This window comes from Pyrus communis, chromosome 13, assembly GCF_963583255.1.
Source record: "Pyrus communis chromosome 13, drPyrComm1.1, whole genome shotgun sequence".
NCBI classification, from domain to species: domain Eukaryota; kingdom Viridiplantae; phylum Streptophyta; class Magnoliopsida; order Rosales; family Rosaceae; genus Pyrus; species Pyrus communis.
This window is the reverse complement of record NC_084815.1, coordinates 489,255-516,800: the sequence shown is the minus strand read 5'-3', so window position 1 is coordinate 516,800 and position 27,546 is coordinate 489,255. Positions and strand designations below refer to the sequence as shown.

The following is a 27,546-nucleotide window of genomic DNA, read 5'->3' as shown; positions in this document are numbered from 1 at the left end:
TTATAACAACAAAGATTCGAACGTAAAATCTCGAATATCAAGATGAGTTTTTAACCATCTAATTACGAACCACTCCGAACCGCAGATTTACAATTTTACAGTTGACTTTTTTGGAACATTCCTTCTACATAGGTTTGACCGTGGAGGGTTTATGTCAAAATTCTCCATTTCCTTGTCGCCTTGTGCTCGCTGTTCTTACAGTACCCATTACACCTGATCTGTGCCTTCCCCCGGCCGCAGCGACGCTTTGAAATGAGGTCCTCCTTCTCTCCCCTCAATCTCTCTCTCTCTCTCTCTCTCTCTCTCTCTCTAAAAGATTTCAGTTTGATTAATTTTTGGTTGTGTTTTGTGGTGGGACCAGTCGGCAGCCGGAGGTTCTGTGGGCGCAGCGCTCCAACAAGGTGTACCTGATGGTGGCGCTACCGGACGCCAAAGACACCACCGTCAAGTGCGAGCCTGGGGGATATTTCAGCTTCTCCGCCGTGGGAGTCCAAGGCGAGCCCTTTCACTTCACTCTGGAACTGTACGGTCCAATAACCCCCGACGGCTGCAAAACCCGAACTGGGTTCCGGAACATTCTCTGCTCGATCCAGAAGGAGCAGAGAGGTTGGTGAAAGCGGTTGCTGAAGACGGAAGAGAAGCCGGCGCCCTACATTAAGGTTGATTGGAACAAATGGTGTGACGAGGACGAGGAAGGTGAGACTTGTAACTTGTTTTTGTTCGTCAAGTTTCGATTTTTATAAATTGGGTTGTTTTGTTTTAGCTTTTTGTTTGGTATTGGTTTATTTTTCGAAATTTTATCATGTTTTGATTGATGGGGTTCGTCTGGTTATGATTTTGTCTTACCAATTTATGATTCTGAGGTGAATAGCGAACCACCGAAATGAATTTTTGGATAGGAGAGGTAATTTAGGATGGAATAAAGTTCATAGCTTGTGAACTATCTGGAATTTGGATCAAACATATTAAGATATATGAGTCCATATAAACGCTATAGTTTGGCAAGTAGAATCATATGTCTTGCCTTTTCTTGTTCATGCACTTGTTGTTGTTTGTCCAAGTAGTGAGTGATCGAAAGGAGAGAAGCAGGACTATCTGGTGATTTCGTCCGCTCACTATGGCGTGTACATAAAACTGAGCTCCTTGGGACCTTGTCCCTATTTAAAGATTATCAGAGTAGCAGAGGGAGACCAAACGTTTCAAGTAGCTGGTAAAAGGGCAAGCGAAGATTCAACAGTTGCCATCTTTTTCAGTATATGTAGAATCCAATGGGGCAAGTATCTACACTAAGGCAAGTATAGCTGATAAAAATTTCCACAGAATGCACAGTATATTAGGATATTTTTAGAGTTGGGAGGGAGGGATCCTTGTTGATATTTTTTGTGAAGATGGGTTACAAGTATTTTCCGAATGGTGGTGTTTACGTTTGTTAAAGAAATTTACACGGTTATTTAGGTAACATTCAGATTTCTTGTTGCAGTTTTAGGATTAGTTTGGTTTGTTATTGTGCTATTTAGGTTTAATTTGACTCTTTAAAGTTGTCAGGAATCATTTTCCAAATTCATGAGGTCCCAAAATGCTCAGTAGGTATCTTTATGTTACCCGCACTGTTAGTGTTAATATGAAATGCCATGGTTGGCCTGGGCAATGCCAATTGGGCATGATTGCCGGTTTTTAATTCGACACAATCTTAAGTATCATGTGCCTGCAAATTCAGTAAAGTTCTTGAGAGAGATTTTCCTGGATCTGACTCAACTTTTGTTTGGTCTTTTTCAGCTGATTTGGCCTCCGATGATGATCATGATGCGGTAAATATGACACCCTGTATCATTTAGAGTAATGGATTAACTTCACCTAATCAGGTAAAATGGATTTTGTACTTTTGCAGTATGTTGGTCAAGATGGTGGAAGCAGCGATGATGACGGAATGCTCTGTAAGTGTATTTTTCCTCTCTGTCCGTTCGTGATGTTCGTCACAGTTAATCTTATAGAAGTATGTGCATTTAGTAATTGTCGCTGCTGAGTCCTTACGAAAAGTTCCGCAAAGTTTCTTTTACCAAGATAATGTGGTGGCTTAAACAGCAAGCCAGTGGCAGCATCCTCTGTTTGCAAACTCACTTGATAATTTATACGCATAGTGAGGCACATGAACTGTCAAGTTGATTTCTTTCAAGCCATAATTTGTAGACTTTCAGTACATTTGACATTTCTTCTTGTTGTGTTTAAAGTTTGTTTGTCGTCAAGAGTCCTAAAAGATAAAATATATGAGTCTGCATTTTAAAAACTACAAGTTTACAACAACTTCTCTGTTACTCTCAAGTTACCATCCATCGTCAATTTGTCCTTGAAAAAGAAGAAACCCTAGCGATGCCATTTAGGACACTGGTTTCAGTCGGTGGTTGAACGAATTAGAGTGAGTCATATGAAGTGTGTTGGAAATGTTAAAAAGTGTTGCATCTGCATCTCTTTCTCACGGTTCTTTAACCACTGGTTTTGGATTGTTTACAGATCTTCCGGACCTGGAGAAGGCGAGAATGTGGGAAAATGGTACTGAAGTCGTCAGTAGCAAGCAACAATATGGGATGGACGGCAAGCGACTCTTATTATGTAGATCAGAATAGAGGGAAAGCTCGTTAAACTTGATGGAAGCCAGAATACTTCGCTTTTGACACGACATGACAGATCCTCTTGCTCTAAACTTAGTATTCTCTTTGGTTCGAACTCAAAGGTTTCACATACAATGTGGATCAGTTGACTGCTGTAGTTCATCTTTAATCACCAGAAAGAGCAGAATGGTCGGCAAAAAACTGGAACGATGAGAACAAAGAGAAAATCTGTGAGTATTAGACCCTGAACTTGTAACAATGTGAAACAATGGTCACTTTGATTAAACTTCAGTAGAACTTTTGTCCCTTATTGCCGCTTTAGACGCTTAATTAGGTGAAAGTTGTAACGCTGGTATCCAAAAAAACGATTGCCCCATATTATGACAAATTCAAGGACCAATACTCAGCTGAAAGACGGAACCTCACAGTTCGACTAAAATTCGGAGACTGGTACTCCAATTATTATTAACATTACCAGTTTTGCTGTAAAGAAAGTGTGACAATAACAACATTCATTTATAATCTATAGGTCTTGATGATGATATTTATTTACACATGGCCGCACATGCAAGCTACCCTTCTTCTGTATGCATTTACCGCAATGTCGAAAAGAAATCGGGGAACCACGACAAACCGGAAGCAGAAGCGCAACGGAAACTATTTCGGGCAGTTGCAGTCGGAAGCAGACTTATTTAGTCTGTCTTGGACTCTCGAGTCTCGACAACACGGACAGGAATGACTGGAATTGAATCCCACCATTCTCTTAGTCGTCTGTTGCTTTGGTTCTCCCCCTTACTCATACCTGTTCTTGATGCCAATGTCGAAGAGAAGCAACAAACTATGGCTGCCATTATAATGAACTTCACCGGAACCACCGCCAAAAATATTGCGATCGCACTCAACAACGCCATCGCCGCATTTGCATGCTGCAACAACAATTAAAGTTTGTTAATTGGATTGATCAATCTCTTATGTGCATGAAAAAAGTCGGCAGGACATAAGCATTGCGACATTTGAGCCTCGAAATTACGAGTATTTTCGACTCTTGCTACTAATGTTGTGCACATAGTGAGTTGTAGAAGTGAATATATAGCTTGGCTGCATAAATAAATGGGAATTTTAATAAAAAGCTTCCCGTACTGTTCACTTTAACGAAAAATCACATTTTTAAACTAAAAAGTCAATCTTGGTACTATTCATTTTACTTTTTATTTTGTCCTTATCATTAAAACTCAAAATTTTCACTCTTTTTATTAATTTTCCTTAAATAAATACCTTGCGAGCCTTCGAAATATATATGGACCACAACTTCAATATCGAAACATTTGCTATCTGCACCATCTCATGCACAGTTTGCATTCCATGTTGAGCAGACACTATGCTTTCTATTGTACTCTGGTCCGAGGCGGTGCACACGACTATCTCATTGCATTTTATATCAAGTCTTTGCCGTCTTGCTCTAACCATCTTCGCAACAAGCGAAATGAAGAAAGCGGCTATTGCTTTGCCAACCCACTCCCTGCATATCAGGAAGAAATTATTTTTAACAAAGTCTCATTCACCAACTTCAAATTTTATTAAGCTTACGTAGCACTGCAGCTAAATAGAGAAACGAGACTTACTGATAGGTGACTATTAAAGCCACAGCAACCACCGTGAGAGTGGTTGACGGTCTTTCCCATGCGAGTACTTCTTCAAACCAAGGCACTGAATTCCTAAGGGGCCTTAGTAGCTCCTACACAATAAAACGAAGTCAGATGATTGTAGTGAGGATGTCTGCGAAGGTACATGTGCGGAGGAAAATCAAGCTTAATATAAACAAGGATATTTCCGCCGTTGGATAGATGGAAGTTGCTCTAGAGTGATATAGACGGGGTTAGATACTTGCCAAAAAGGTAGTAGCACTTTCACTGATTCCCTCCTCTTTAAATTCCTTTGTGGTAGCTTTGGCAATAGCCATTTCCTTTTCTTCCTCTCTTGCTTGATTAATTGCTGTTTCTAGTAAGGAACTGTCTTCGACTTGACCGCTTGGAGTTGGGGTTGCACTTTCGCTGCGGCCTGCTTCTGTCTCTTGACCTAAACTTGAGATGATCATTGACTCTGACAAGTTCATGCTCCTTAGGATTGAACTAGCACTACATGGATGCCCGCTGTTTCCCTTTTTAAGACTCTCTGCAAGCTCTTCCAGGACATAATCTCCCTTCGGTATCTCATCGAACAAAGAAAAAATTAAGAATCTTGTTGGTGGAGGGGGTGATATTCTCAGCATTTCTCTTGCTGCATGGAGCCTTGTTATTTCTAGGATTGTCCTTGAATGCATCTCCCATGCTTGTATCGGACAATTTATCTCATACTTTGCTAGGAAACGATGCATCAGCATAATCTCCTTGGAGAGGGCAAGCCAATGGTCACGCCTTGTAGAGCTTGTTATCTCAGGGAACTCCAGAACAATCCCCTCTGATCTACAAATTTGGTGAAACAAATCATTAATCTATAACAACAATATCAAGATTCTAACGAACTTCGTGTAGTTGTGTTTCTGTTTGGTCGATGTGGGATCAGGATGACTAGAAACCCTAGCGAAGATTTTGGGTTTTTAGTGTGTCAAATACTAGTTTCTAAACAAGCGAGACATCGATCGATTAGCTATTTAGTGCTTTGGGTTAGACTAAAATATGAATGCAGTGCAGAGTATATGTCCTTACAATTCAGGAGACTCGTAAATTATAGCCTTGTCAAAAAGTGGAGCACCCCATGGCCCTGTTGAGGCTGGCTTCACCGTTTGCTCCACATCCTTTGTAAGGTGTATTTTAAGAGCATCTTCATACGTTAATACTCCAGAAGCCTCGAAATAGAGTGCGTAATTTGTTAATGTAAGCCTACCTGAAATACCGATGCATGGCTAGCCATATCAAATCGATTGCTTAAGTATGGGGAACAGAAACTACATATAAGATTGAGATGATCAATGTTCTCTTTTCTAAACAAACCAGGCCAACTTGTTCCTCCAATGTGGCGCACTACTCGCTGTGTGCTAGCAGTTCCCTCGACGTGTAAAATGAATTCGTCATCTGCAAGCTCCGCACCCTTCGGTTTTGCATGTTTTACCAAATGTTTTATACATCTATAAAATCAAAACAGTACAAAGGGAAAAATTGTAACATATTATTATTCCAAATGGAAGGTTCAACTAAGGTATTAAAGAGCGTCTCCAACAATATTAGCTGCTTATTGGGCATACGTCAACGCATTATACAATTGAAATATATGGTTATAGATGCATCACCTATCAATTTCCTTTAAATATTTGTCATAGGATGGAAAATGGAGCCGGTTTCCTGTAGACGCCGTTAAAGTTTCAAAGGTAAATCTCCCATTGACAACATCTGTAACTAGTGGAACCAGCGACCCCATCCAAACAAATGCATCTTCTCCAACATCTTTCTCGTTATCAACCTGCCAGACAGTAGGTGAAGAATGAATAGAAACAAAACACAATTGTGACTGCAACGAGGAACAAAATTAAGTTAGGGTTCGAGCAACGACCATTACTTTAACCTATAACTTAGTTCAGTCCAACTTTCCATCTCTCTATGTACGTATCTCGGAACGAAATTACAAAATGAAATTAAATCTTAAGAAATGATATAGCTTACAAGAAGTGGCATGAGGTCTGAATAGAACAAAGGGACGTCATCTTGCTCCGAACGAAATTTTCCAGGTAATTTTTTCTCTTCTTTCTCCTTCGCTATGCACTCCTGCAAAACCCCAAAAACGTGACATTAAAAAAAAATATATATTATTATTAAGAGAATGAGAGGGAATCGAAACTAATACAATAATTTAGGAGAGTGGGAGTTTCGTACCTCGGATGTATAAGTAAAAACCAAAAAGCTATGTTTGAATGTATTATAGGGTAAATATGGTGGAGAAATTCAATACCAAACTTTTCACTTCAACATCATCATGTGGCTTAGCGAAATCACCGTTTGTATCAAAGGAAACAATCAAATTACGAACATAGTTAATTACCTCAAAAGATTCTTCGTCGGCGGAGGTAGGCATCTCCCAAGCGAGCATCATGTCGAAAGTGAAGCGGCTAAAATATCCATTGGCAATCTTTTCCTCAATGGTTTTGCACATGTCACTACTCTGCAGAGCCTTGGCACTGCAAAATTCTACCAATTTCCTCCCATAACTATTACTGTTGTTATTAGCACCAACCGGCACCGTTTCATCCGTCTTCCTTGTAGTTTCAAATTCCTCCACCAATTTATCCACCGGAGTTTCCAGTTTCCTGCACGTAATATAATATTAATTATATAACCACATAATAGGATTTAATCGCGAAGCATGCATATACACACGATGTAGACGTAGCCCCATTGGTTTGGCTACAACAGTTGTGTTCTCTTCTGTGCCCTCGACATGCGCGGTTTATGGTAGTTTAAAGTAGAATAGTGATTTGTATAAAAAAGACACTCATCGATATATAAAAATATATGGTAAACATGGATTTGAACAACAAATATGAATAACAATATTTGCAGGTGCACAGGAGATTGCATATGAAGAACAACAAAAATGTTTACCGTATATTGTTCCTCATATGAAGAACAATATATGGTAAACATGGATTTGAACAACATGGATTCTATATACATGAATTGCATATTATATATGATGGACTTACAAAGCGCATTTTTGAACGACGTCGTTTGCAATGGAGGACAGATGCTTCAACCTCATTGTGGACATTGTTGTTTTGTTGCAGATCTGCAGAGAAATTAGACCAGAAGATTGTTTGGTTTCAATAGGGAGGAAGGAGGAAGGAGGAAGGAGAAGGAGATGGAGAGGCAGAGGCTGAGATGTGTTTCTGCATGGAACTGCCACGTTTGGCTGGCCATGCAGCAGTTGCTGTTCCACCCAAGTGTTGCACAGTGCTCGTTTCACTGAGGCTGACTTGGGCTGTCTTTCCATAACTTCTGGGTCTATTTGGGCCCAATTATCCAGAATAAGAAACCAACCACACTCTTGGCCCTATTCAACTCCATTGCTAACTAGTTGGTAATTAAGTTATTAAGATCATTTCTAAATGAGCTGTTAAATTTTAAATATAGTATTTAAATTTGATAGCTTTAAATTTTTTCTCTTTACGTGATATGTTAAATTTTAAACATAAATTAAAAAAATCATATTTATTTTCTTTGCATTAATAATGAAAGAAAATAAATAAAAAGGTATAATGAAAAGAAATTAAAAGGCAATGCTTTAATCCAATAAAAAAATTAACAAAAAAAATCTAATAATTAATTAAAAAAATTTGAAGCTGGTACAAGAGAGAGATATGTCATTCCATGTCATGCCATATTAGATTTGGCTTCTCGGTTGGAAAACATTGCTATTGTCTTTTATTAGCTTTATTGCTTATTTAGATACTTTGGCATCTCATTTGGAGATACTTGCCTACCTTCATAATATATGATGGGTGTTGTTCGTCTTTAGGTTTTCATTCAAAATCATTTCTAGAAAACTTTAATCGGACGAAAAGTGTTTAGTTATTTAAGTTTGACCAAAATAAACACACTATTTTCAATAAACAATATAATATCGATAAACAAGTTGAGTGAGCTTGTTTTATTAGGAATATCCTCCAAGAAGGACCTAATTAACAATTAAACAGTGTAATACATTGTGGAGTGGGCCAAAATGAGTAGTTATTTTTGCATAAAGTAACTAAATAAAAAAACCAGTTGAAACTAATCTCTTGTCAACATTAGAGAAAAAAGAGAATTGTAGCAATGATCCATCAACTTTAACCAAATTTGCACAATAGTCCTTCAATTAAAAATCTATGACCATTGGTCCTTTAACTCTTCAAAATGTGCAGCTATGGTCATTTTCGTCAACTTTGTCAGAACTTTTGTCAAAACGAGTGTTGGGAGAATCATTGCTATAATTGGGTTAAAATTGATAGACCATTACTTCAATTGGGTTATAGCCGATAGACTATTTCTACAATTTCCTCATTTAGATTTTCATATTTGGGCCTCATTTATGTGGCACGTGACTTATTTTTATAGAAGTTTTAATAGAGATGACATAAATGACCATGATGAGTTCAAAAAACTAATGATCATGAATTTTTAATTAAAGAACCATTACTTCAATTGAGCTAAAGTTGAAGACCATTGCTACAATTTTCTCTCAAGAAAAAAGCACATCCAACTCAAGAGTTGGGATGTCTTCATTTCTCATAAAGAAGTGAATTATGCATATTCTTTTCTCTCATGCGTAATATTATTATTTAAAGTCTTGAAATTAAATAAATAAATACAAATTAAAATGCCAAAAAAAAAAAACAAAACTTGTTGAAATTATTTCCATTTTCCTCACTTTCTCTCTCGTATCACTAATTGTTAAAAAAAAAAACACAATAGAGAATGAGACCTACATTTTCCATTTTTATGTTTTAAACTTAATTTTTGTTAGGAATTGTTTTAATTTTAATTTTAATAAATAAGTAAAATTAAGAAGAGAAGAAGGAAAAAAAAAAAAAAAAATCTTTATTCTACTTCTCGCTTGGCAAGTAAAAGAAGAGTTGCAAAACTCGAACCTAGAATATCATAAATTCGGAAAACCGAAACGTAAACACAAAGCTCCGAGCTTTGAAGTACATGCTCCTGCTGATTCCCAAATCGGAGCCCCCAAATCAATGACGAAGGACTCCGATTCCTCCTCTCTGATTCGCCTTAACGTCGGTAAGTCACCTCCCTTTCTTCTCTCTCTCTATTGTAATCCAATCCAGTTTAATTTCAATTTTCTGTTTTTTACAGTAGAAAATTTGTTGTTGGATCGATTTGATCGCTCTCAAATGGAATTTGAAACCCTACATTTTCATTTGCTCAGAAAATGCAAGCAATATAAGTAAAATCAATTGAATGTTTTGGTAAGGCAATTAGTGCAATCCGTGTGTTTGTGCATGTGTGACTGATTGCAGTTGTCAAAAATTCAAAATTGGACTTTTAACTTATAAGTCTTGATAATATTACATTTTAGGGAAAAACCACTTCAAACCCAGTACTTTAGATTAAAACCCATCTTACTATGTAATGAGAAAATGACACCAAAGAAATTTCACAACTTCGAATCATTAGAGCATGACAAGTGCATCAATGGGGAGTCTTTTTTTCTCCAATTTAGCTCTTGAAGTGGTTTTGTTTGAAACTTAATATTATGGTGTAGTTTAATAGAACTCGAGGATTAGCTACATGATTTGGATACGTTCTTTGTTTGTTACCAGGAGGAAAGAAATTTTGTACTACTATTGATACTTTGACTCATCGTGAGCCCGATTCAATGCTTGCTGCAATGTTCAGCGGTCGCCATAGTCTATGTCAAGATGCCGAAAAGGTATAAACTTCTGCCTTTGAGACACATTTTAAACAGTTTTCCATTATGACTATTGATTTCCCCACTACAACCTGACCAGATGTTAGATAATTATTTATGTACTTGAATGATCATGTATAAGAAGGCTGAAATGGCACTGAGTGGAGACATAGAGAGAACCATCTATGGTGGCCTAGACGTGTTCCAGTGAAGGCCAGTGAATGTGCTGGTTAGGAAGAGTGACTCAATCAAAACAGAGGGTAGTGCTACAAAAGGAGATGGCAAGGACGTAATTAGGAAAAATACAGTATGCTGTGATTTGTTTGAAAATATGATCCATATAGGATCGAATCAAGGGTTAGGATTCAAGTAACAATCCTAAATAGTTGGACATGAATCTAATTTTTAATGTATTTATTGTTGTGCAATTATGAATGAAATGTTCTTTTCAATTTGTATAATGATAATCTGCTCCTGGGCTTTTTTGTAGGGATATGTGTTTCTAGATAGGGATGGCAAACATTTTCGGCACATCCTTAATTGGTTGAGAGATGGCGTTGTTCCCACATTAAAAGATTCAATATATTCAGAACTACTTAGAGAGGCTGAATACTATCAACTTCTTGTGAGTGTGGTTTTACGTTTTTACATTCATCTACTCTTATTTATTATCGTTATCAATGGGCTGCACTGTAGTTTACTCAGATAGTGAATTTTTGTTCCGTGAATTTAACCGATGGATTAAAAAATGTCCTAGTTGTGGTAAAATGGTACACTAGGCTTGAAAGAGAGTAGTGCAGCAGAAAAGCAGATGCATGGATCTCTTTAAAGGGCCTTATTCCATGCGTGTAAATTGTAATGATAATCCTTTTGTTTTGAATCACAGGTGGTTCAAGGGAGCAATGTATTGGTTACCAACATGTCTTTTTATCCTGGTCATTTGGCCTATTTACATTAACTCTATGCAATGAGCTCAAGTGCACAATGTTATGAATGTTGGTTTCTGATAGCTCATTATTATTAAAATTACAGTTGAAAGTGCATGTGCAATATATGGGTAATATTCTTTTTTTTTTTTTTTTTTTTTTTTTTCCTGCAACATAGGAATCTTAATTTCCTTACTGTGAAGCTGGACCATATATTGAAGCAATGACCAAAGTAGTTAATGGTTCAGATTCACAGTCTAATAACATAAACTGATTATATTTCCAGAATGTCGAAACAAGTCCCTAGATATAAAGTATTAGCTTTGCAACTATTCAACTTGGATGAAACATTTTCTTATATCTCTTAACTATGTTGAAGTAGTGGAGTTTATACCTGTTCCTGAGATTCATGCATCAATATACTAATGAATTTACATGTCAAACATCTCCATTTTTATCCGCTTTCCTTCCTCCCATCGCAATGAATCCTGCCATATTTAGGGATGGGCACTGCCTCTTTTCATTTGACAGTCATCTTTCATCAAACAATGTTGTGAAATTTTTAAACAATTTTCAGGGGCTGATGGATGGAATAAATGCTGTTCTAAATAAGAAGAGGGAGTATGAAGAGTTAGATACAGAACTAACACGTACTGATATCATCAAGTGTATACAGTCTGACAAAGTGCGGTTTCGAGGTGTCAATCTTTCTGGCCTTGACCTTTCCAAATTGGTAATTTCTCAGGTTCTCAGTTCTGAAAAAATGTAAATCAGAATTCAATTTGTGCCTTGTAAAATTCGGTTTCTAGAAATTTGGAAAAACAAACAACAAGAAGCTATTTCCCTTTAGAACATCTAGCTTCAGAATTACAGGAACATAATGAAGCCCCTAAGAGATCTATACATTTCCATTTTACCAAAAATTATTTTGAATTTGCTAAACAACATCTATTACAATCTGTTTTAAGATTTAAGAATCAAAATTTCCTTTAGCATGTTGAAACCAGTTGCTTACATAAAAGTAAGCATTGATGAATTATTTGAACCTTCTATGAATTTAAATGAAATAATGTTTGGATGGTGAAAGATGCTTGATAATCCATCTATTTGATACCGTGTCGCTGACGTTGTGGTCTTACTTGATCCATGAAATTGCAGGACTTGTCATTTGTTGACTTCAGCTATGCATGTTTGAAAAACGTCTTTTTTTCACGTGCAAATCTTCAGTGTGCTAAGTTCAAGGTAAGCTTTATTTATACATGGTATGTCTGGTCTGTTAAGATCAACCGCTGTTTCTACATATTTTATTTTGTTAGAAAGTCTCACTGTATTTTTCATCGGCATATATGTTTTTCGTTTCTTTTATAAGATCAGCACATGACTATTGAGGCTTTTATATTTTGTCACAGGATGCCGATGCTGAGGGTGCCATCTTTCACAATGCAACTTTGCGGGAGTATGAAATCTAATAAATTTTCAATTAGTGATGATATTACATTATTAATGGGTTGCCTGATTAATGCATTTATATTTTGCCTAGGAAAGATGTGAATTTACTGGGGCAAATCTCCGTGGAGCTTTGTTGCCTGGTGCTGATCTTAAGAGTGCAAATCTACAAGGCAAACTTTTCTGCATTCTGATTTCTAATAATGTTTTACTATTTTATTTGTTAGTTCCTTCATAATGTTGCCTTATATTCCTTGGCATATGTTTCTGTTCATGTAAACTTTCAAATATTTTGTTTTAACATTTTCTAAAATGGATTTAGCTTGTCTCTCTTGTTTACCAAGAGTTAAGAATATTAATTTTCCTTTTAATCGTGTTCTGTCTCTCTTGCAGATGCATGCTTGATCGATTCTAGCTTCTGCCAGGCAGACCTGCGTTCTGCACATCTGCAGGTTCTGCATTTTATCAATTGGAATATAGTTCACTTGTTTCTGAGTAGTTGGTCCCCTTTTGGTTTTTTAGAACATCCATTAATGAGATAGTAACGTTTGTTTGAGATGCGCATATTACGTCAATTAAAGAAAGGCTCAGGATTTGGTACTTACGGATTGAGATGCATTATCTTCTTGCTCTTAATTTTTCAGAATGCTGATCTTACAAATGCCAATTTAGAGGGAGCTATTCTGGAAGGAGCAAATTTGAAGGTAAAGTGGAGGTTGTGTGTCAAAAGATAAAAAAACTTAGTCTGAAGTATGAATCTTATGCTTAAGAGATTATAAGAATTCCTATAAATTCATTTTGAGAACTCAATATCTTTTTTGACTTCTAAAAATGCGTATGAATTGCCATATTACATATTTTATCATAATTCTAAATTTTCTGGGACATATCTTCATGGGCTTGCTAACACATTGCAATAGAAGGGAGATATTTGGCTCTTTCTTTTACTAGGAAAAAGTACCATGAAAATAGTCTTCATTTCTACCAATTTGGTGAAACATTGAGCCTTTTTCTAATGCTTTGTTTGGTCTGCTATAATAATGAAGGATAGGTTCTTTCATTTCTTGGTTTGTTTCGCCTTTAGGGAAGGGAGATAATTTAGAAAGATCCGTAACATTGAAGGTTCGATCACTTTGTGGTGAATAGGTCTTTCATGTTTAAATGAACATAATAAATGCTGGTAGTGAAAATCTAGTGTTAAATGAACATAAAAAACAATGTGAGATATCCGTTGAATTATCTTCTACTTTCGATCTAGTGAGATCTTCTGTTACTTAGTAAAGTAGAAAATCATGCAAGTAGACCTGGCAATTTCTTACATGACCTGTTAACCCGACCTGAAACGACACAAAAATAACAGGTTTCGGCTCAAAATGTTAACTACTCGGGTCGTTCTCGGATCACACGTTTAGAACCCGCGGGTAACCCATTTCAACCTGATAAGAAAAAAGTTTGATAATTTTAAACTACTAAAAAACCTTAATACAATTATGCAAGTGATATCTTACATTCTTTTAGGGAACTTATATGGTTGGAATTTGGATGAGTTTCGTTGCAATCTGAGAATTAGGTGGTCTCAATTATGGGAGATCAAGTGTAACACCTATTTGGTTTGCTTATTTCTTGTATTTTATTATGTGATTAGGAATGCCTTCAGTCCGACCCCATGTTTGCATAAAAACGAATTGAATTTTACAGAAAATAATCTTGCAGTTCATCTTATAATGCATTATTGTTCAAAGAAATGAATCTTAAATGAAAATAAACATATCTCCCTCTCCTTCCTTAATTTATTTGTTTGGTTTGTCTCTTTGCATGCTAGGGTGCCAAGTTGAGTAATACCAATTTGAAGGATGCAAACCTTCAACGAGCTTATTTACGTCAAGTGAATCTTCGAGATACGGTAATGAAAGCTGATCAAAGCATTTTTTTACTTCTACTTTGATTATTGTTTTCAGAACCAAAAAATGTATTGAATAAGGGCGGGTTTGGTATTTTCTCGTTTTTGGCTTTTAGTTTCCATTTTTTTGTTAGGGATAGAGAGGATATATATATATAGGAGAAAGGGAGATATAAAGAAGGGTGATGAGTGGATATGTATATGGGAGAAAGGGAGTTTTTATGTCATTCATTCTCCTGGATTTTTCCTTCACTCCTCCCACTGTCCCTTTTCATCTCTCTATTCGTCCATGTATTTCCTATCTATCTCTAACCGGAGAAAAAAAAAAATGAAAAGGAAAAGCAACAAACAAAAAGGTTGCTGGTGGCCCCTAAGTCACTAAAACTAGACAATGAGTTTAGGATTCACTTTCCTCCCTTGAATTGAAATTCGGATGTCCGGTATACGTGCATTACCGTAACATTCCAGTGGAGAAATTGCAGCACAGAGAATGCCCTTTCTGTTGGTAGGATAGTTGATAGGTTTGTCAACTGAATAGGCCCTTTCTGTTGGCATGGAGTTGAGGATGTAACTCTAATTTTATGTTTTGAACAGCATTTGGAAGGTGCAAAGCTTGATGGTGCAAATTTGCTTGGAGCAGCCAGATGAAATTGAATGATATGGTGGTATTTTTACATACTGTGGAGGTTTGTAATTCTGTTTGTGTATAATAACACATTTATTTCAGGGAGTTTTAACGAAAAGCTCACGGTACTATTCACTTTAACGAAAAACCATATTTTTACACTAAAAAGTCAAACCTGGTACTATTCACTTTACCTTTTATTTTGTTCTTATCATTAAAACTCAAAATTTTCAAGTTCTTTTCATTAGTTTTCCTTTTATTTTATCCTTCGTCTTCCGTCTCCCAACATTTCCCCAATTTTACAAGGTATTGTCCAATTTGTGTGTATAATAAGTTCTCCGTCTAACGAATTTGTGTGGACCGAGCTCATCTTGGATAGGCCGACTCCATTAGGTTGTACAGATAGGCCATCATTGAGGTGTGGCCTAATTGAATTATTAGTTCTCGTCGTAACAAGGTAGTCGGAATATAGTCCATGTGGTGAAGAAAACTAGGATTTGAGCCTCTATGGTTAAATTTGTTAGGATTTAGGCTCAAAATTAAAAATTCAGTCAACTCTTTGTTAATTATTAGGACGTGAGTCACACATATAAGGCTAAAACAAAATTCTTTGTTAATTGTTAGCATGTGAAGCGTACATGTGAGGCTAACATTATCTTTTTAGCATCATATGTGAGATTTATGTGCTAACAATTAGCAGAGAGTTAGCAAAATTTTCAATTTTGAATCTAAATCTCAACAAACTTCATCATGGAGGGCTTTTTTTTTTTTTTTTTTTTTTTTTTTTTTTTTTTCCGGGTCAAACGATATATTTTGTTATATTAAATGTTAAATTAGTCATTGACGGGATTTGAACTCACTCTATCATGCAATGATTCAGCATATTTCCATTCATATGGTAAAGGGCCACTTGTCATAGAGGCTTAAATCCTAATTTTTTTTGTTTTTTTACCAAGGGGCATCACATTCATGTCGCACATAAGGAGTGAGTGGGAATAGACAAGTCAGTAGAAGATGTTGGCTTAGTTTGGGTAGAGGACAATGATGCGGTTTGGCATAAATCGTGGACCCAAAATGTAATTCATGTGGTAAAAAAGAAAGCAAGAAAGATCAGTTTCACCACATGTTAGTGTCTTTCGGTTCTGATTGCACATAATGAAAGAGATACTCACAAGAGTGTGCAATCGGTGACGCACTCAAGAAGTATGTCGAACGAAAATGTCTTAGTGAGTCTTCTGATCGTCAAAAGAATGCATTACTATGGTAAAGCCACTGGTTCTAAAAAAAATGATTGCTATGTTGAAATAATGTTCGACCAAAAGAGATAAGATGTTACGTCAAATAGATAAGATGTTACGTTATAGGATGATGAGAAGATTGAAAATAAAGAAGGTAGATTGTCTACCGTCCTTTTACAATGCCCTTCACATCATTTTTTATTTGTGCGGTCTCGATTAAGTCACGTTAATATTTTATATTTATATTATTTTTTATTTTATTATTTTTATTAAAAAATTAATATAAAATGTTGACATGATTTAATCATAACCGTTAGGATATGATGGAAATGACATGGTATTGGAAGGGCAGACAATCTGCCAGTGAAAATAAAATATCTAAGTAAAAAGGTCGGTGGCATATCGATTCTTAGAAATGGGTGGGCTTCTCAAATCTGTCGGCAAGTTGTTGACCGTACACGTGTCAATCACTGAAACAGAGAAGTTTGATTAGATTCACAGGACTTTGTCAAACTACATGTGAAAAGGAGGATTCGGAAAATCCGTAATCATATTTGTTTATTGTGTATCGTGCAGGTAAAAATTATTTTAAATTTAAAATGTAAAATTAAATATAAATAGTATCTAAAAAAATTTAATTGTACGATATACGATAAATAGATATAATTATGTTCAAATACTATATACTAACCCTAGTGATGCATTATCGTATTGGATATGGCGTTATGTAAGGAGTCGTAGTTGAAGCTTTAAAGAGAACCAAGTGTCAGGCAGCTGCAAGCACGTGAACTTGTGTTCTGTGGCCATCGTAGAGCGGGGTGTCTGCCTCAATCTACTCCTTCTCCATGCTTCAAGATTCTTGCTTATCCAAGTGTCGCCAAAAGGATGAAGATATTATCTTTTTGTACATCTCCATACCTTAATTTCTTCAATCTTCCTTTCTCCATAAACAATTTTTATTATATTTACCTTCACATATGGAATGAAATCCATCTCCGGATTTATGCATCCGAAGCAGAATGATCCAAATATTTAGACAATTCAATTTAAATCATGTGACTCTTATTAGTCTATCTCACTGGCTCATTACACAATGCACGCCTTAATATCTCTCTCTCTCCCTCTCTCTCACAAATGACCCGTATTTTCGAATCCGTGTGCACTATGGTCTACGATTCTTAGGTAATTGAAGAGAAATTGAACTTGGATCTCCTAAGGTCTTTAATTATAAAAACATTTGGTAAGGACGTTTATATGATTATCCAACTAAAATAGCTCTCACACCAAATAAAATCAAATTACATAAATAATTACAAATTTATCTGTCATCTCGACTCAAGTTTTTCTCCTATGTCTATTAATCTTTGCAGTCGACACCCTTCCTTGACCGCAACGAGGAAGATTGGGAGGTTTTGATGTTATGTCGGTCGACATCGCTAGCAAGGATCGATCCGTAATGCCAGATACAGGACAGAGTCGACTTTGATGTAGAAATACTCATATTAAAATAAAAAATAAATAAAAAAAAAAGATTTACCGACATCCGACAGATGTGGGATATCTAAAGTCTAAAGATGAATCATGGAAGAGACTTTTTACAAATTATCTTTCCCACTCTTTTCCTTCTTTTTATTTTTTTTTCTTTTTTGTTTAAAAAACAGTGCTAAATCTAATGGTCCAGATAAAATTATTCAACAATAAATTTAGACCGATACATTTCAAGTCAATTTTCATAACAAAACCAATTGAAGAGGAGACTTATCAAACTAAAAATGGTCTAAATCTAAATCAAGGTTGTTAGTCACTAAACTATCCGTCACAAAATTCTTCTATGTGAGTGCATAATCTAATTTTACTAGTAATTTATCCGTTCTAATCTTCATGCTAATTGTAAGTTTAAATAAAATTCTCATAGCTCAACAGTGATGATCTCACATGTGCCTAAATTGGCACAAAACTCAAAAATCTATTTACCATCAAAATCTCTTAAAACACCACCTGCTTCAATAGAATTATTATTTCATTTTCTTACAACCATCAATATTAAACTTAAACCAATATGAAGTAAGAGCTTCCCAACCATCGTTGTAGCAATAATAAGCTACAATAGCCTTAAGCATTTTGTCGGAGAGCTGGCAGCCAGCATATGAAGCAAAATACTACATTTTGCCCATTTGTCAGCCCAAAAATTTACCATATTACTATTTCCAATTCGCATAGTACCCCTCATGCAAAAGTTTAGTCCCTTCAAGAACACATTTCCAAGTGCAAGAGTAGTTTAAAGCAGTTTTATCATTGAGTAACCGACCCATATCACCTTTAATATACTTGCTGTCGAAAACTTTTGCCCAAAGACCATTATACCCCTGCATCAATCTGAAAGAGTTCTTAGCAAGAAGAGAGGTAGAGATGAATTTGTACCTCTCATGTTTTTTCAAGCCAAACCCACCAAAAGACCTTGAAAGGCAAACTTTGGGTCCATTTAACCAAATTAACTTTATTTTTGGATTGAGTGGAGTCCTAGACAAAATTCTTATTCTTATTTCCAAAAGGCAAATCATATTTTCTTATTTTAATTACCCATCATTGTTTCGCGCGTACACGTCGACGTAGTATGGATAATGATATGGCATGGATCTATTGCCTAGCAATGGAGAAATTTTTGTAAATAACGTGTTATAATACATGTCACATGTTTGTATCACTTTACGTGCTATAACAGAATTGAATAATAGTTTAATATATTTGAATTTTAAGTCATGTATTTATATCATTTTACGTATTATAACGTAAGTAAACACTAAGTTTGATATAATCAACTTTAAGCACCAATATGAAGTTGTTTCATAGAAACAGAGATATTTTTCAAGTATAAAAAATTCATGTTACGTGCTTATATTATTTTACGTGTTATAATATAGGTGAATACAAAGATTGGTATATTAGACTTTTAAGGTATATTAATAAAATAAATCACGTGATATATTTTAAGTTGAATAATAACGTTACATGCCGGTGTATTATGTGTTCTAGATAGACATGAAAAGTACTAGTTTGGCCAATGGGCATTTTTGTAGTTTCAAATCAAACCACGGATAAGCTCGAGTATTAGTTGTTTGCTTATTTAGAGAAAGAACGAAAAGGAAAGATATTAAATTTTCGCATTTTCCTTATAAATAGGTACATCTTCAGTTTCATATCTCATAAAACATAACACTACACACAGAAGTTAGAGAGAGTGCGAAAATGGCAGGAATCATTGGCAAGATTGGAGATGCCCTCCACATTGGAGGAGATAAGAAGGACGGCGAGCACACGGACAAGAAAGGCGAGCAGCACACGGACAAGAAGGACGAGCACCACAAGGACAAGAAAGAAGACCACCACAAGGAGAAGGAAGGCGACCACCACAAGAAAGACAAGGGCGACCACAAAGACAAAGGCGATAAGAAAAAGAAGAAGAAGGATAAGAAGAAGGATGGCCATGGGAGCGGGAGCGGCAGCGGCAGCAGCAGCGACAGCGATTGATCCGCCCTTGCTACTTCGCATGTGCATGCATCTGCCCAATAATCAGGTAATCATTCACAAAAGAATTTTGATTAGTTCGATTTAATTAATTCATTTATTTGTCAAGTTTAATTTAATTTGTTAATCTCTATGTAATTATATATGTAAGTTTGATTTGCCGTGTAGGTGTTTCATGATTGGGGCGTCAAGAGAGCATGCTCAAGTCCTGTTTCCTTTTCGTTACGGCCAATATTTACATTCAAGAAGAAAAGGCTTCTTTCACAGCCCAACCAAAAACCCAAAAAAACGTGTTTATTTGCTTGTTACTAGCAAGTTGTAAAATGTTTCTGTGAAACCTTGGAAAGCCTTTGTGATATGAAATAATAATGTGGATGAATGCTCAGTATTTTCTGTGTTAATTGATTTAGTTGTTTAATATATGTCTCTATTGCCCATCGTAGTAGTGTAATTAAACAAGATATTTAAGTGTTATTTAGTATTATTACTGTATAAGTATTTTTCTTCATTTGTAAGTGAGATTTTAGCTTTAAATTTCAAAAATTATGAGATTGGTACTAATTGATGCTCACACCCGCAGTATAACTATACATGTATATATGAAAAAAAAACTCTAGATGTGGAGGTGTGGCTAATAAACACGTACTTCTCTTCGGATTGAGAGACTCAGTTAACTTAACTTCAATCCTACTGTTCCTATTAGGCTATTATCTCACCCCATTAGTCCACTTTACAGAAATCCAAAAATTTGAACGGTCTAGATACCTCAGCCCGTGAGCTCCAGACAAAGAGATTCGTAATAGATGTCATTCACTTCTCATCTTTCTTAAGAAGATAAGCTTGTCGAATTTATTAGAGGAAATTACTTAGGAATCATTTCTCTAGATATAGCATATATTTTTAAAACGTAATCTTTCAATTATAATTAGTGTAAAATTCTTACATAAATAGAAATTTATGTAACAAAAAAAAATTCCCCGAAACTTTGGACTCCAAAAATACTATCTTTTTATTTTTGTTGTCAAATTCTTGAGTCTATGCCGTCTATATATGTTGTGTGATGACGGTGAATGATTTTGTACATTATGTTGCAGTCACACTTGATATGATTTTTAAAAAATGAATTGGGCTTGTTAAGTATGGTTTCAGTGAATTGAGTTATTTCTTGGGTCTGGTATGGAATTCTTTCGGGCTGATCTAAAGTTGGATTAAGTGCTGCTGTACATTTTAGCGTTGCGACGGGCTAAAGAAATTGGGACTGCAAAAATAGCGATGACATGTTTGGTGTTAAGTCGGACCAAAGAGTAATTATATTAGTATATCCCTTAAGAAAAGGGGTTCTCATATGATTTTTTTTTAATAAACGATTTAATCTATAAGGGAGAGGGGTAGACTTAGTCTCACAATGAATTAGCAATAATGTGGTTCAAATTTGCATTTGACGAGAATAGAACCTAAGACCTCTTATTTACAAGTGAAGAGGGATACTACTAGACTGTAATACTAAGTGACTTCTCATATTTTTTAGAAATGACAACTTTTGTAGCCTAACTTCATATTATTAATAGCGATTGAAATGATGGTTAGAAAGCGGTGAACATATAGTTTGGTTTTGCTTGTCTAAATAATTGTATTGTATTCATTATTTAGTACTACGATCTAATGATATTTATTTTTCAATTTCAAAAAGAAATATATAGGTAGAAAGAAATTGTAAAATACGTTGGGCTGTCTCGAATTCTAACCTAATAACCCTAGTTTTGGCACGATGGATCACCTTAGTTAGGTACAGAACCAGAAAATGTGGACTTCGATGGGCTACCAAGGATAACATATATGTAATTTATGACAAGTACAAATCGACTTAATGAACAAAAAGATGACAAGTGGTGGATTGTTATAGTGATTAGCGTCTTATTTTTTAACAAACTATTTTTCGAGTTCAAATCTTTTCTCTCTAAGTTTGTAATAGTATCGTAATAACGCTTATATTAAAAATAAAAATAAAAATTCAATTTAAGACAAAACAAAAGAAAAATAAAATAAAAGTGCCGAGGTGGTTGACAATTTCTCACAACAACAAACGTACGTCACAATAAATAAACGCACATAGAAATACAGAATCCAACAACTCTAGCAGCAGAAGTTAGATATATGGGCGTCAATCTAGTTGAACAAAACCAACAAATTAAAGACATCGAAAATAGAGGAAGGGCACGTCATACATTCATGCAGCAGCCAACTGTATAAGTTGACCATCAACTCACCAGGTGAAAAATCGGCAACCCCAACCGCTGTTTTGCTTTTCCTTTCCTTTTCCTTTCGGAGAAAACAACCTAAACCAGTGGACTGCAGTTAATTTAATTCACCTTCTCCCACTGTTTTGCTTTTCCTTTCCTTTCCTTTCCTTTCCTTTTCCTTTCGGAGAAAACAACCTAAACCCTATATATATATATGGCCACAAACAAAACTCTCTCTGTATAATCATCTCTATACATATTCACCACCGTTTCAACTTCAATTCAAGCACAACCAGTTTAGTTCTACTCTCAATGGCTTCTCTTGTTCTTCTGTTGTCCGTACTAGGGCGTCACAGCAGTAACAACACAGATCCAAGTAACTTCTGGGTGACAACAAGTTCACCTCCTCCTTCTTTTTCTTGTTCTAATTCTGCCGGTGCTGCCGCCTCTGCCGCTTCTAATTCTTTTACTGCCGCCAGAAAACCGCTGATCAGAAATGGGAGCTGCAAATACAATGAGAATATGGGAATGTTGGATGATGATCTGCAGTTAGAGTCGAGAGTTTCTGTGGATTCAGTTTGGCCTTAGAGACCCATGTCCTGTTTTGCTATCTTCAAAATATTAACCAGTTTGTTAATATTTAGGTCTGTTAATATTTTCTTGTTGATCTTTAAATTACAGTGTTACATGTACATCTTCTTAAGTTTGTCGTGGTTTTCATTTAACTCCCTCAAGTTGTATAAAGTTTTAAAGTTGCAATAAGAAAACTTGAATGCGATTGCTTGCTATAAGAATTGCAGAGAGACGCGTCATGTTTGACACGCCCTTACAAAACTGCAACTTGAAAGGTTGCTTTTCTAATCAATAACGGATCATGCCTTGGGGACCATCGAATGGGCCTTGAGACCTACAAACATAAACTTCATCCAAAATTAGGTTAAACTTCGAAAGATCCACCGAGAAATGCTACAAGTTGTTTGTGACATACCTTTCACTCTGTGATCCAATTCCCAAAGTGAAACCATAAAAAATTTCATTTCTAAAATTCCACATAAAATGAAAAATGAAAAACAATCACCAATTAACTTGGTAAAAGTTTTCAATTATTTATTTATTTATTTGAAAGCTAAAAATAGTTATTCTAAAACTAAACACTAATCTGTAAATTGCAATGATTATTAAACGAGCAGGACACATTTTCATTAAACGTATTAGTTTTATTTTATTGAGTTACAACAAAGAACACAGTCGAATCAATAGGTGCAATGTCTAAATTTGGAGCTGAGCTACGGGCTTCATTGTTCACTAGAGTCAACTATGACTTCTGGTGCATCAAGATGAAGATAATATTCAAGTCTCACAATCTGAAAATTTATTGAAGAAGTTTATGAGCTTCCCTCAGATTCAGATGAAGAGCTGACTGAGAAGAAACAAATTGTGGCCGAAGATATTATTGCTCGCGATGCTAGAGCTCTGGGATTTATTCAAAGAGCAGACTCTGATGAGATCTTTCCTCGGGTTGCAAATCAAGAGACGGCAAAGACAGCTTGGATAAGCAAGAATATAGAGGTGATTCACATGTCTGAGCTGTGAAATTACAAGGTATTCGACGAGACTTTGAATATGCTCGTATAAGAATGATGAAATGTTGTATGCTTATTTGACTAGATTGTTTTATCTAATTAATCAAATGAAAATGTATGGTGAAGAATTGTCAAATAAGAAAGTTAGATGAAATTGATTCTATTGAAATTGTAGCTACTCTAAAAGGCCCTAGTAGAGATTATTGAGACATGTTGAAGGAAATTTACTGAAAAGGCTTTTAATTAGTAGATAGCTCACAAGTTAATAGTTCTAAGGGGAAATTTTTTTTGGAAGAATAAGGAGAAGAAAGGTGGATTTAAGGGTGGTGGTAGAACTGGTACATTGGTGAAGTATAATGGGAACGAGGAGAGTTCAAAGGAAGCTTGTAAATATTATGATGTTTCACTATGACACATGTTGGTTCAAGGGCAAGCCTAATAGGTGTGATAAGTTTGGTCATATAGCTAAAGACTACAATAGCAAGGTGAAACAACTTGTTCACCATGCTAAACATGAAGAAGATGAAGCCTCAATGTTTTATGCTTGCCATTCTGTAGAAGTTGTGAAAAAAAAACCTAGTGGGTGTAGTAATCATATGACATCACATGAATCTCTCTTGATTGATAGTGGAAAATGGATCACATGACATCACATAAATCTCTTAAGAATAAGTCTATGACTTTCAAGGTGAAATGGAAAATTATGAACAAGTTATTAACACAAGGTCCTTTTCGACACTCAAAATAGCACAGGTCGAGAGAAAGATTGAGAAAAGCTCAAGAAAGATCAAAGCCCAAAGAGGAACATGAAGTCCAAGGCTCTGTGGAATTCAAATGAGGCATTTCAGAGCGCTCACTAGTTTGATCCGACTGAACAACATAAAGTACTTTCTGACTATTAAGTTCACGTGAGAAGACTGACAACTTTATGGCACAAGGCTTAAAGAAAGGCTTACTTAGACAATAATTAGGCCACGTGTCAATCACCAATCAGAAGCAGAAGTTTAGGACGAGACATAAAGGTAGTCACCCCATCGCTTGGGAATGACATCGTTGACTAGTTAGGGCCGAATAGGTTGCTCAACACACATTGATCTGGAAAGTCGTGCAATCCTAACTGAGCAACTGTCACTTCACCGTCGAATCTAGGTAAAAAGGTTATCAGCACGCTAGTCTATATAGGTGGCGCATTAAATGCCAGAAAAGTAAAGCTAAGTGAGCCCAAGGCTTTCTGGGTTCATTGAGGGCATATATAAAGGAGTGGAAACCTCTTGTAATGGGGTTGGACGATTGAAATGAGAGAGACTAGTCTTTAATCGAGTGCTATTTGTAACTTTTGAATCAATATATTCTAAGTAACACAATAGATGTAACCCAATTTTGAGGGTTGAACCATTTACGTTTTGAGTCCATTTCATTATAGCTTAATTCCAACCCCACAAAAAGCTAATTGTTCTAGTTTGTTAACTTACAAGTTTTGAGCGTTAACACTAGTACAAGTTACTTGAAAATATTGATCAATGTTGATAGTAGATTTTTCTTTTATGTTTTACGCAACTAAAGGTGCTAAAAGAAATTAGCTAGGAAATGAAATTAAAAGGTATTTCACTTTTTAATTTTGGAAGAAGTTTTAAGTCCGAATCTTCCATCTTTATCGATTATAAGGATATGCCGGATGCTAAAATTGACAAGAAAAACAACTCATGCTTGAAGTATGATTGCAACAGCAAAAGTGATCATCAAATCAATGAGCCGTTTACAGACACGGATACCATAATGAGCAGTCCTTGTTTTTTCTTGAAGTAAGACCTTACTCTTGCAGCAGTAAGTACTATAATACTTCTCGAAAGGCTATCGTCTAATGTTAACTCTTTATTTTTGTGCATGTGTGTGCACATGAGCAGTCTTTGTTTTTTCTTAAGAAAAGAGTTCTGTTATGGGATCTACAAACACGGATACCATTTCTTGCTTAAGAAACGTTTTGGTTATGTGGAATGCATGAATGGGTTATTAGTTACACATAAATAACTACCTTGATCAATTTATTTTTCCTATGTACTCTTTTTGTAGTTCTCTGCATCTGGTAAACTTTCTTCTCATTCTGCAGTACACAGTTTTTGGTTCAATAATGACAATCGGAGGAGTGGTTGGTAGATTGGTAAATGGCAGGATAACGTATCTCATTGGTCGTAAACGTGTCTATCGGCCTAGTGCAGATTTTGATTTATATTATTTGAGACTTTTTTCATTCTTTAATGATATCTGCCTCTTCTTTTTGGAACTTTTTTTTTTCTTTTCAAATTAGTATATGTCAACTATACATGTGAGCTTGGGCATCAATAGCGTCTTGACTCTTGCTCCTCTTAGCTGATTCATTGGCCAATGATATCAGTCACTCTAGGGTAGTCGAGGAAGTACTTTGGCTGTGTTGATTTAACTTTTAGTTTTAGTTCTATGTGATTTTGGTCTTTTGTTGGATAGCACAGAAATTTCTATTCTAGGATGGGTTGATTTTGCTTTTGGTCTTATGTCCTTGTGCATTTGGTCTTTGGTGGACAGTTGAACATATTAAAATTTTTTACATATCTATTCGAACTCCAATAAATAAATGTTATCAATTTACCTCTTGCATTCATTCTGTAAGTAAATATTATTCCTAGTTAGAAGATAAACTCTGAAAATTAGAACCAACAGCTAGGCTTGAATACATAGGTTTTTTCTGTATCTAAGTTATGACTTTATGCATAATGATGAGTAAAACTATGATTTTCTTTATCCTTGTTACTACAAAGTTTTATAGAAAAATGGAATTTCTATTTATGTTTATCTTCTTGCAATCATAGATTAGTTAGAAGTTCAATTAGAATTTAAGTAGTTTTTGTTGATTTTATGTTTTGCTAGTAGACTAGCTAGTCTAGTCCTGACATTTGGATTCTTGGTATCTTTATAGGCTATGATAAATGATAGGGAAATCAGATACGCAAAAGGAAAGTGAAGATGATAGCACAACTGAAGTGTTGCACAGCAAGGGCAGACCAGTAGCAGTAGCTTCTCTAGAGGTAGTGATATCAATTTGGCCTTCCTTAGTGGTGATATCAATTCGATCTTTATAAAAGTTGAATGTTTAAAATTACAGTGAATAAGTAGTTTATGTTAATGCATCATACTTTCAATAAAATTCATATAATCATAAGAAATAAAAGCATCACCACAAGGGAGAGGCAACCATTCATGCTAGGAAGGCTCACAAAGTAATGAAGAAAAAGAAGAATGAAGTTAAAGGAGAAGTATTCAAGAAGCACCTGAGGTAGTGATGGTGATCTTTCAGATGACCACAATACTTGTGCTAAACTGGAAGACCATGATATGGATGATGACATATGTTGTTGGTTTCAAACATGCACATGGTACACATGTTTTGTTACCAACACTATGTGTGAGACTCTAGTTAGCATCTCAATATGTCTAGAGGTGTAAGGATGGTTATGTTAGCTTTTGGGATGGACACTTGGTATATTTACTGGATGTTACCTAAATCATTGATTAATGAAAATGTGTTTGGCCAAATCATTCCTCCTATTTGTTATGAATTCTAATTTTAGATGCGAAATAGGGAATATATGGTAATTGGTTCGTCACATATTGTTCCTCATGGGTATATGATTTTTACATGTGACGCAAGTTGCGCCACATATCAAAAGAATATGTGATGCTTTCATTCTTGCTTATGCTCAACCATAACATTCTAGGATCAAATTGGGTGATGATAAATTCCTCATTTATCCATTTGATATGTGACGAACTTATAGGTCATTGAATTTTGTTTTTTGTGATCCTATTTCATCACACGTAAAGTTATTAAATGACGAATGTGGCATCACTAATACTAAAAATATGTGGCGAATGTAAAATTCGTCACTATACTATAGGTGGCGCTGGAATTTCATCACATATGATCAAATGTGACGAATTTTCATGTTTATGTGACGAATGTCTGTTGCCACCTAGGCCATGTTTTCTTGTAGTGGTCTTAATTCATTAAGGGATCGGTTGTATAAATTCTAC

General features: G+C 35.5%; 3 protein-coding genes and 1 pseudogene across 3 annotated transcripts; 3 read left to right on the top strand and 1 right to left on the bottom strand.

Moving 5' to 3' along the window:
- Positions 1-127: 127 nt before the first annotated feature.
- Positions 128-3,110, top strand: LOC137713540 (co-chaperone protein p23-2-like; annotated as a pseudogene).
- Positions 3,111-3,141: 31 nt separating this feature from the next.
- Positions 3,142-7,407, bottom strand: LOC137713538 (uncharacterized). The gene is made up of 10 exons (XM_068452851.1): positions 7,300-7,407; positions 6,639-6,903; positions 6,263-6,364; positions 5,893-6,062; positions 5,597-5,730; positions 5,312-5,489; positions 4,495-5,068; positions 4,229-4,341; positions 3,882-4,125; positions 3,142-3,532 (listed from the first exon to the last, which is right to left on the bottom strand). The coding sequence occupies exons 1-10, from the start codon at positions 7,362-7,364 to the stop codon at positions 3,299-3,301; spliced, it is 2,079 nt and encodes a 692-aa protein (XP_068308952.1). The 5' UTR covers positions 7,365-7,407; the 3' UTR covers positions 3,142-3,298.
- Positions 7,408-9,208: 1,801 nt separating this feature from the next.
- LOC137713328 (FH protein interacting protein FIP2-like) lies at positions 9,209-15,069 on the top strand. Its single transcript, XM_068452611.1, has 11 exons — positions 9,209-9,367; positions 9,910-10,019; positions 10,489-10,623; positions 11,502-11,657; positions 12,083-12,166; positions 12,334-12,380; positions 12,470-12,543; positions 12,764-12,822; positions 13,015-13,074; positions 14,193-14,273; positions 14,865-15,069. Exons 1-11 carry the CDS (start codon positions 9,322-9,324, stop codon positions 14,916-14,918), a joined length of 906 nt encoding a protein of 301 aa, XP_068308712.1. The 5' UTR covers positions 9,209-9,321; the 3' UTR covers positions 14,919-15,069.
- A 4,259-nt stretch (positions 15,070-19,328) lies between these two features.
- On the top strand, positions 19,329-20,046 carry LOC137712781 (dehydrin HIRD11). The gene is made up of 2 exons (XM_068451942.1): positions 19,329-19,707; positions 19,827-20,046. Exon 1 carries the CDS (start codon positions 19,380-19,382, stop codon positions 19,659-19,661), a length of 282 nt encoding a protein of 93 aa, XP_068308043.1. The 5' UTR covers positions 19,329-19,379; the 3' UTR covers positions 19,662-19,707; positions 19,827-20,046.
- Positions 20,047-27,546: the final 7,500 nt, after the last annotated feature.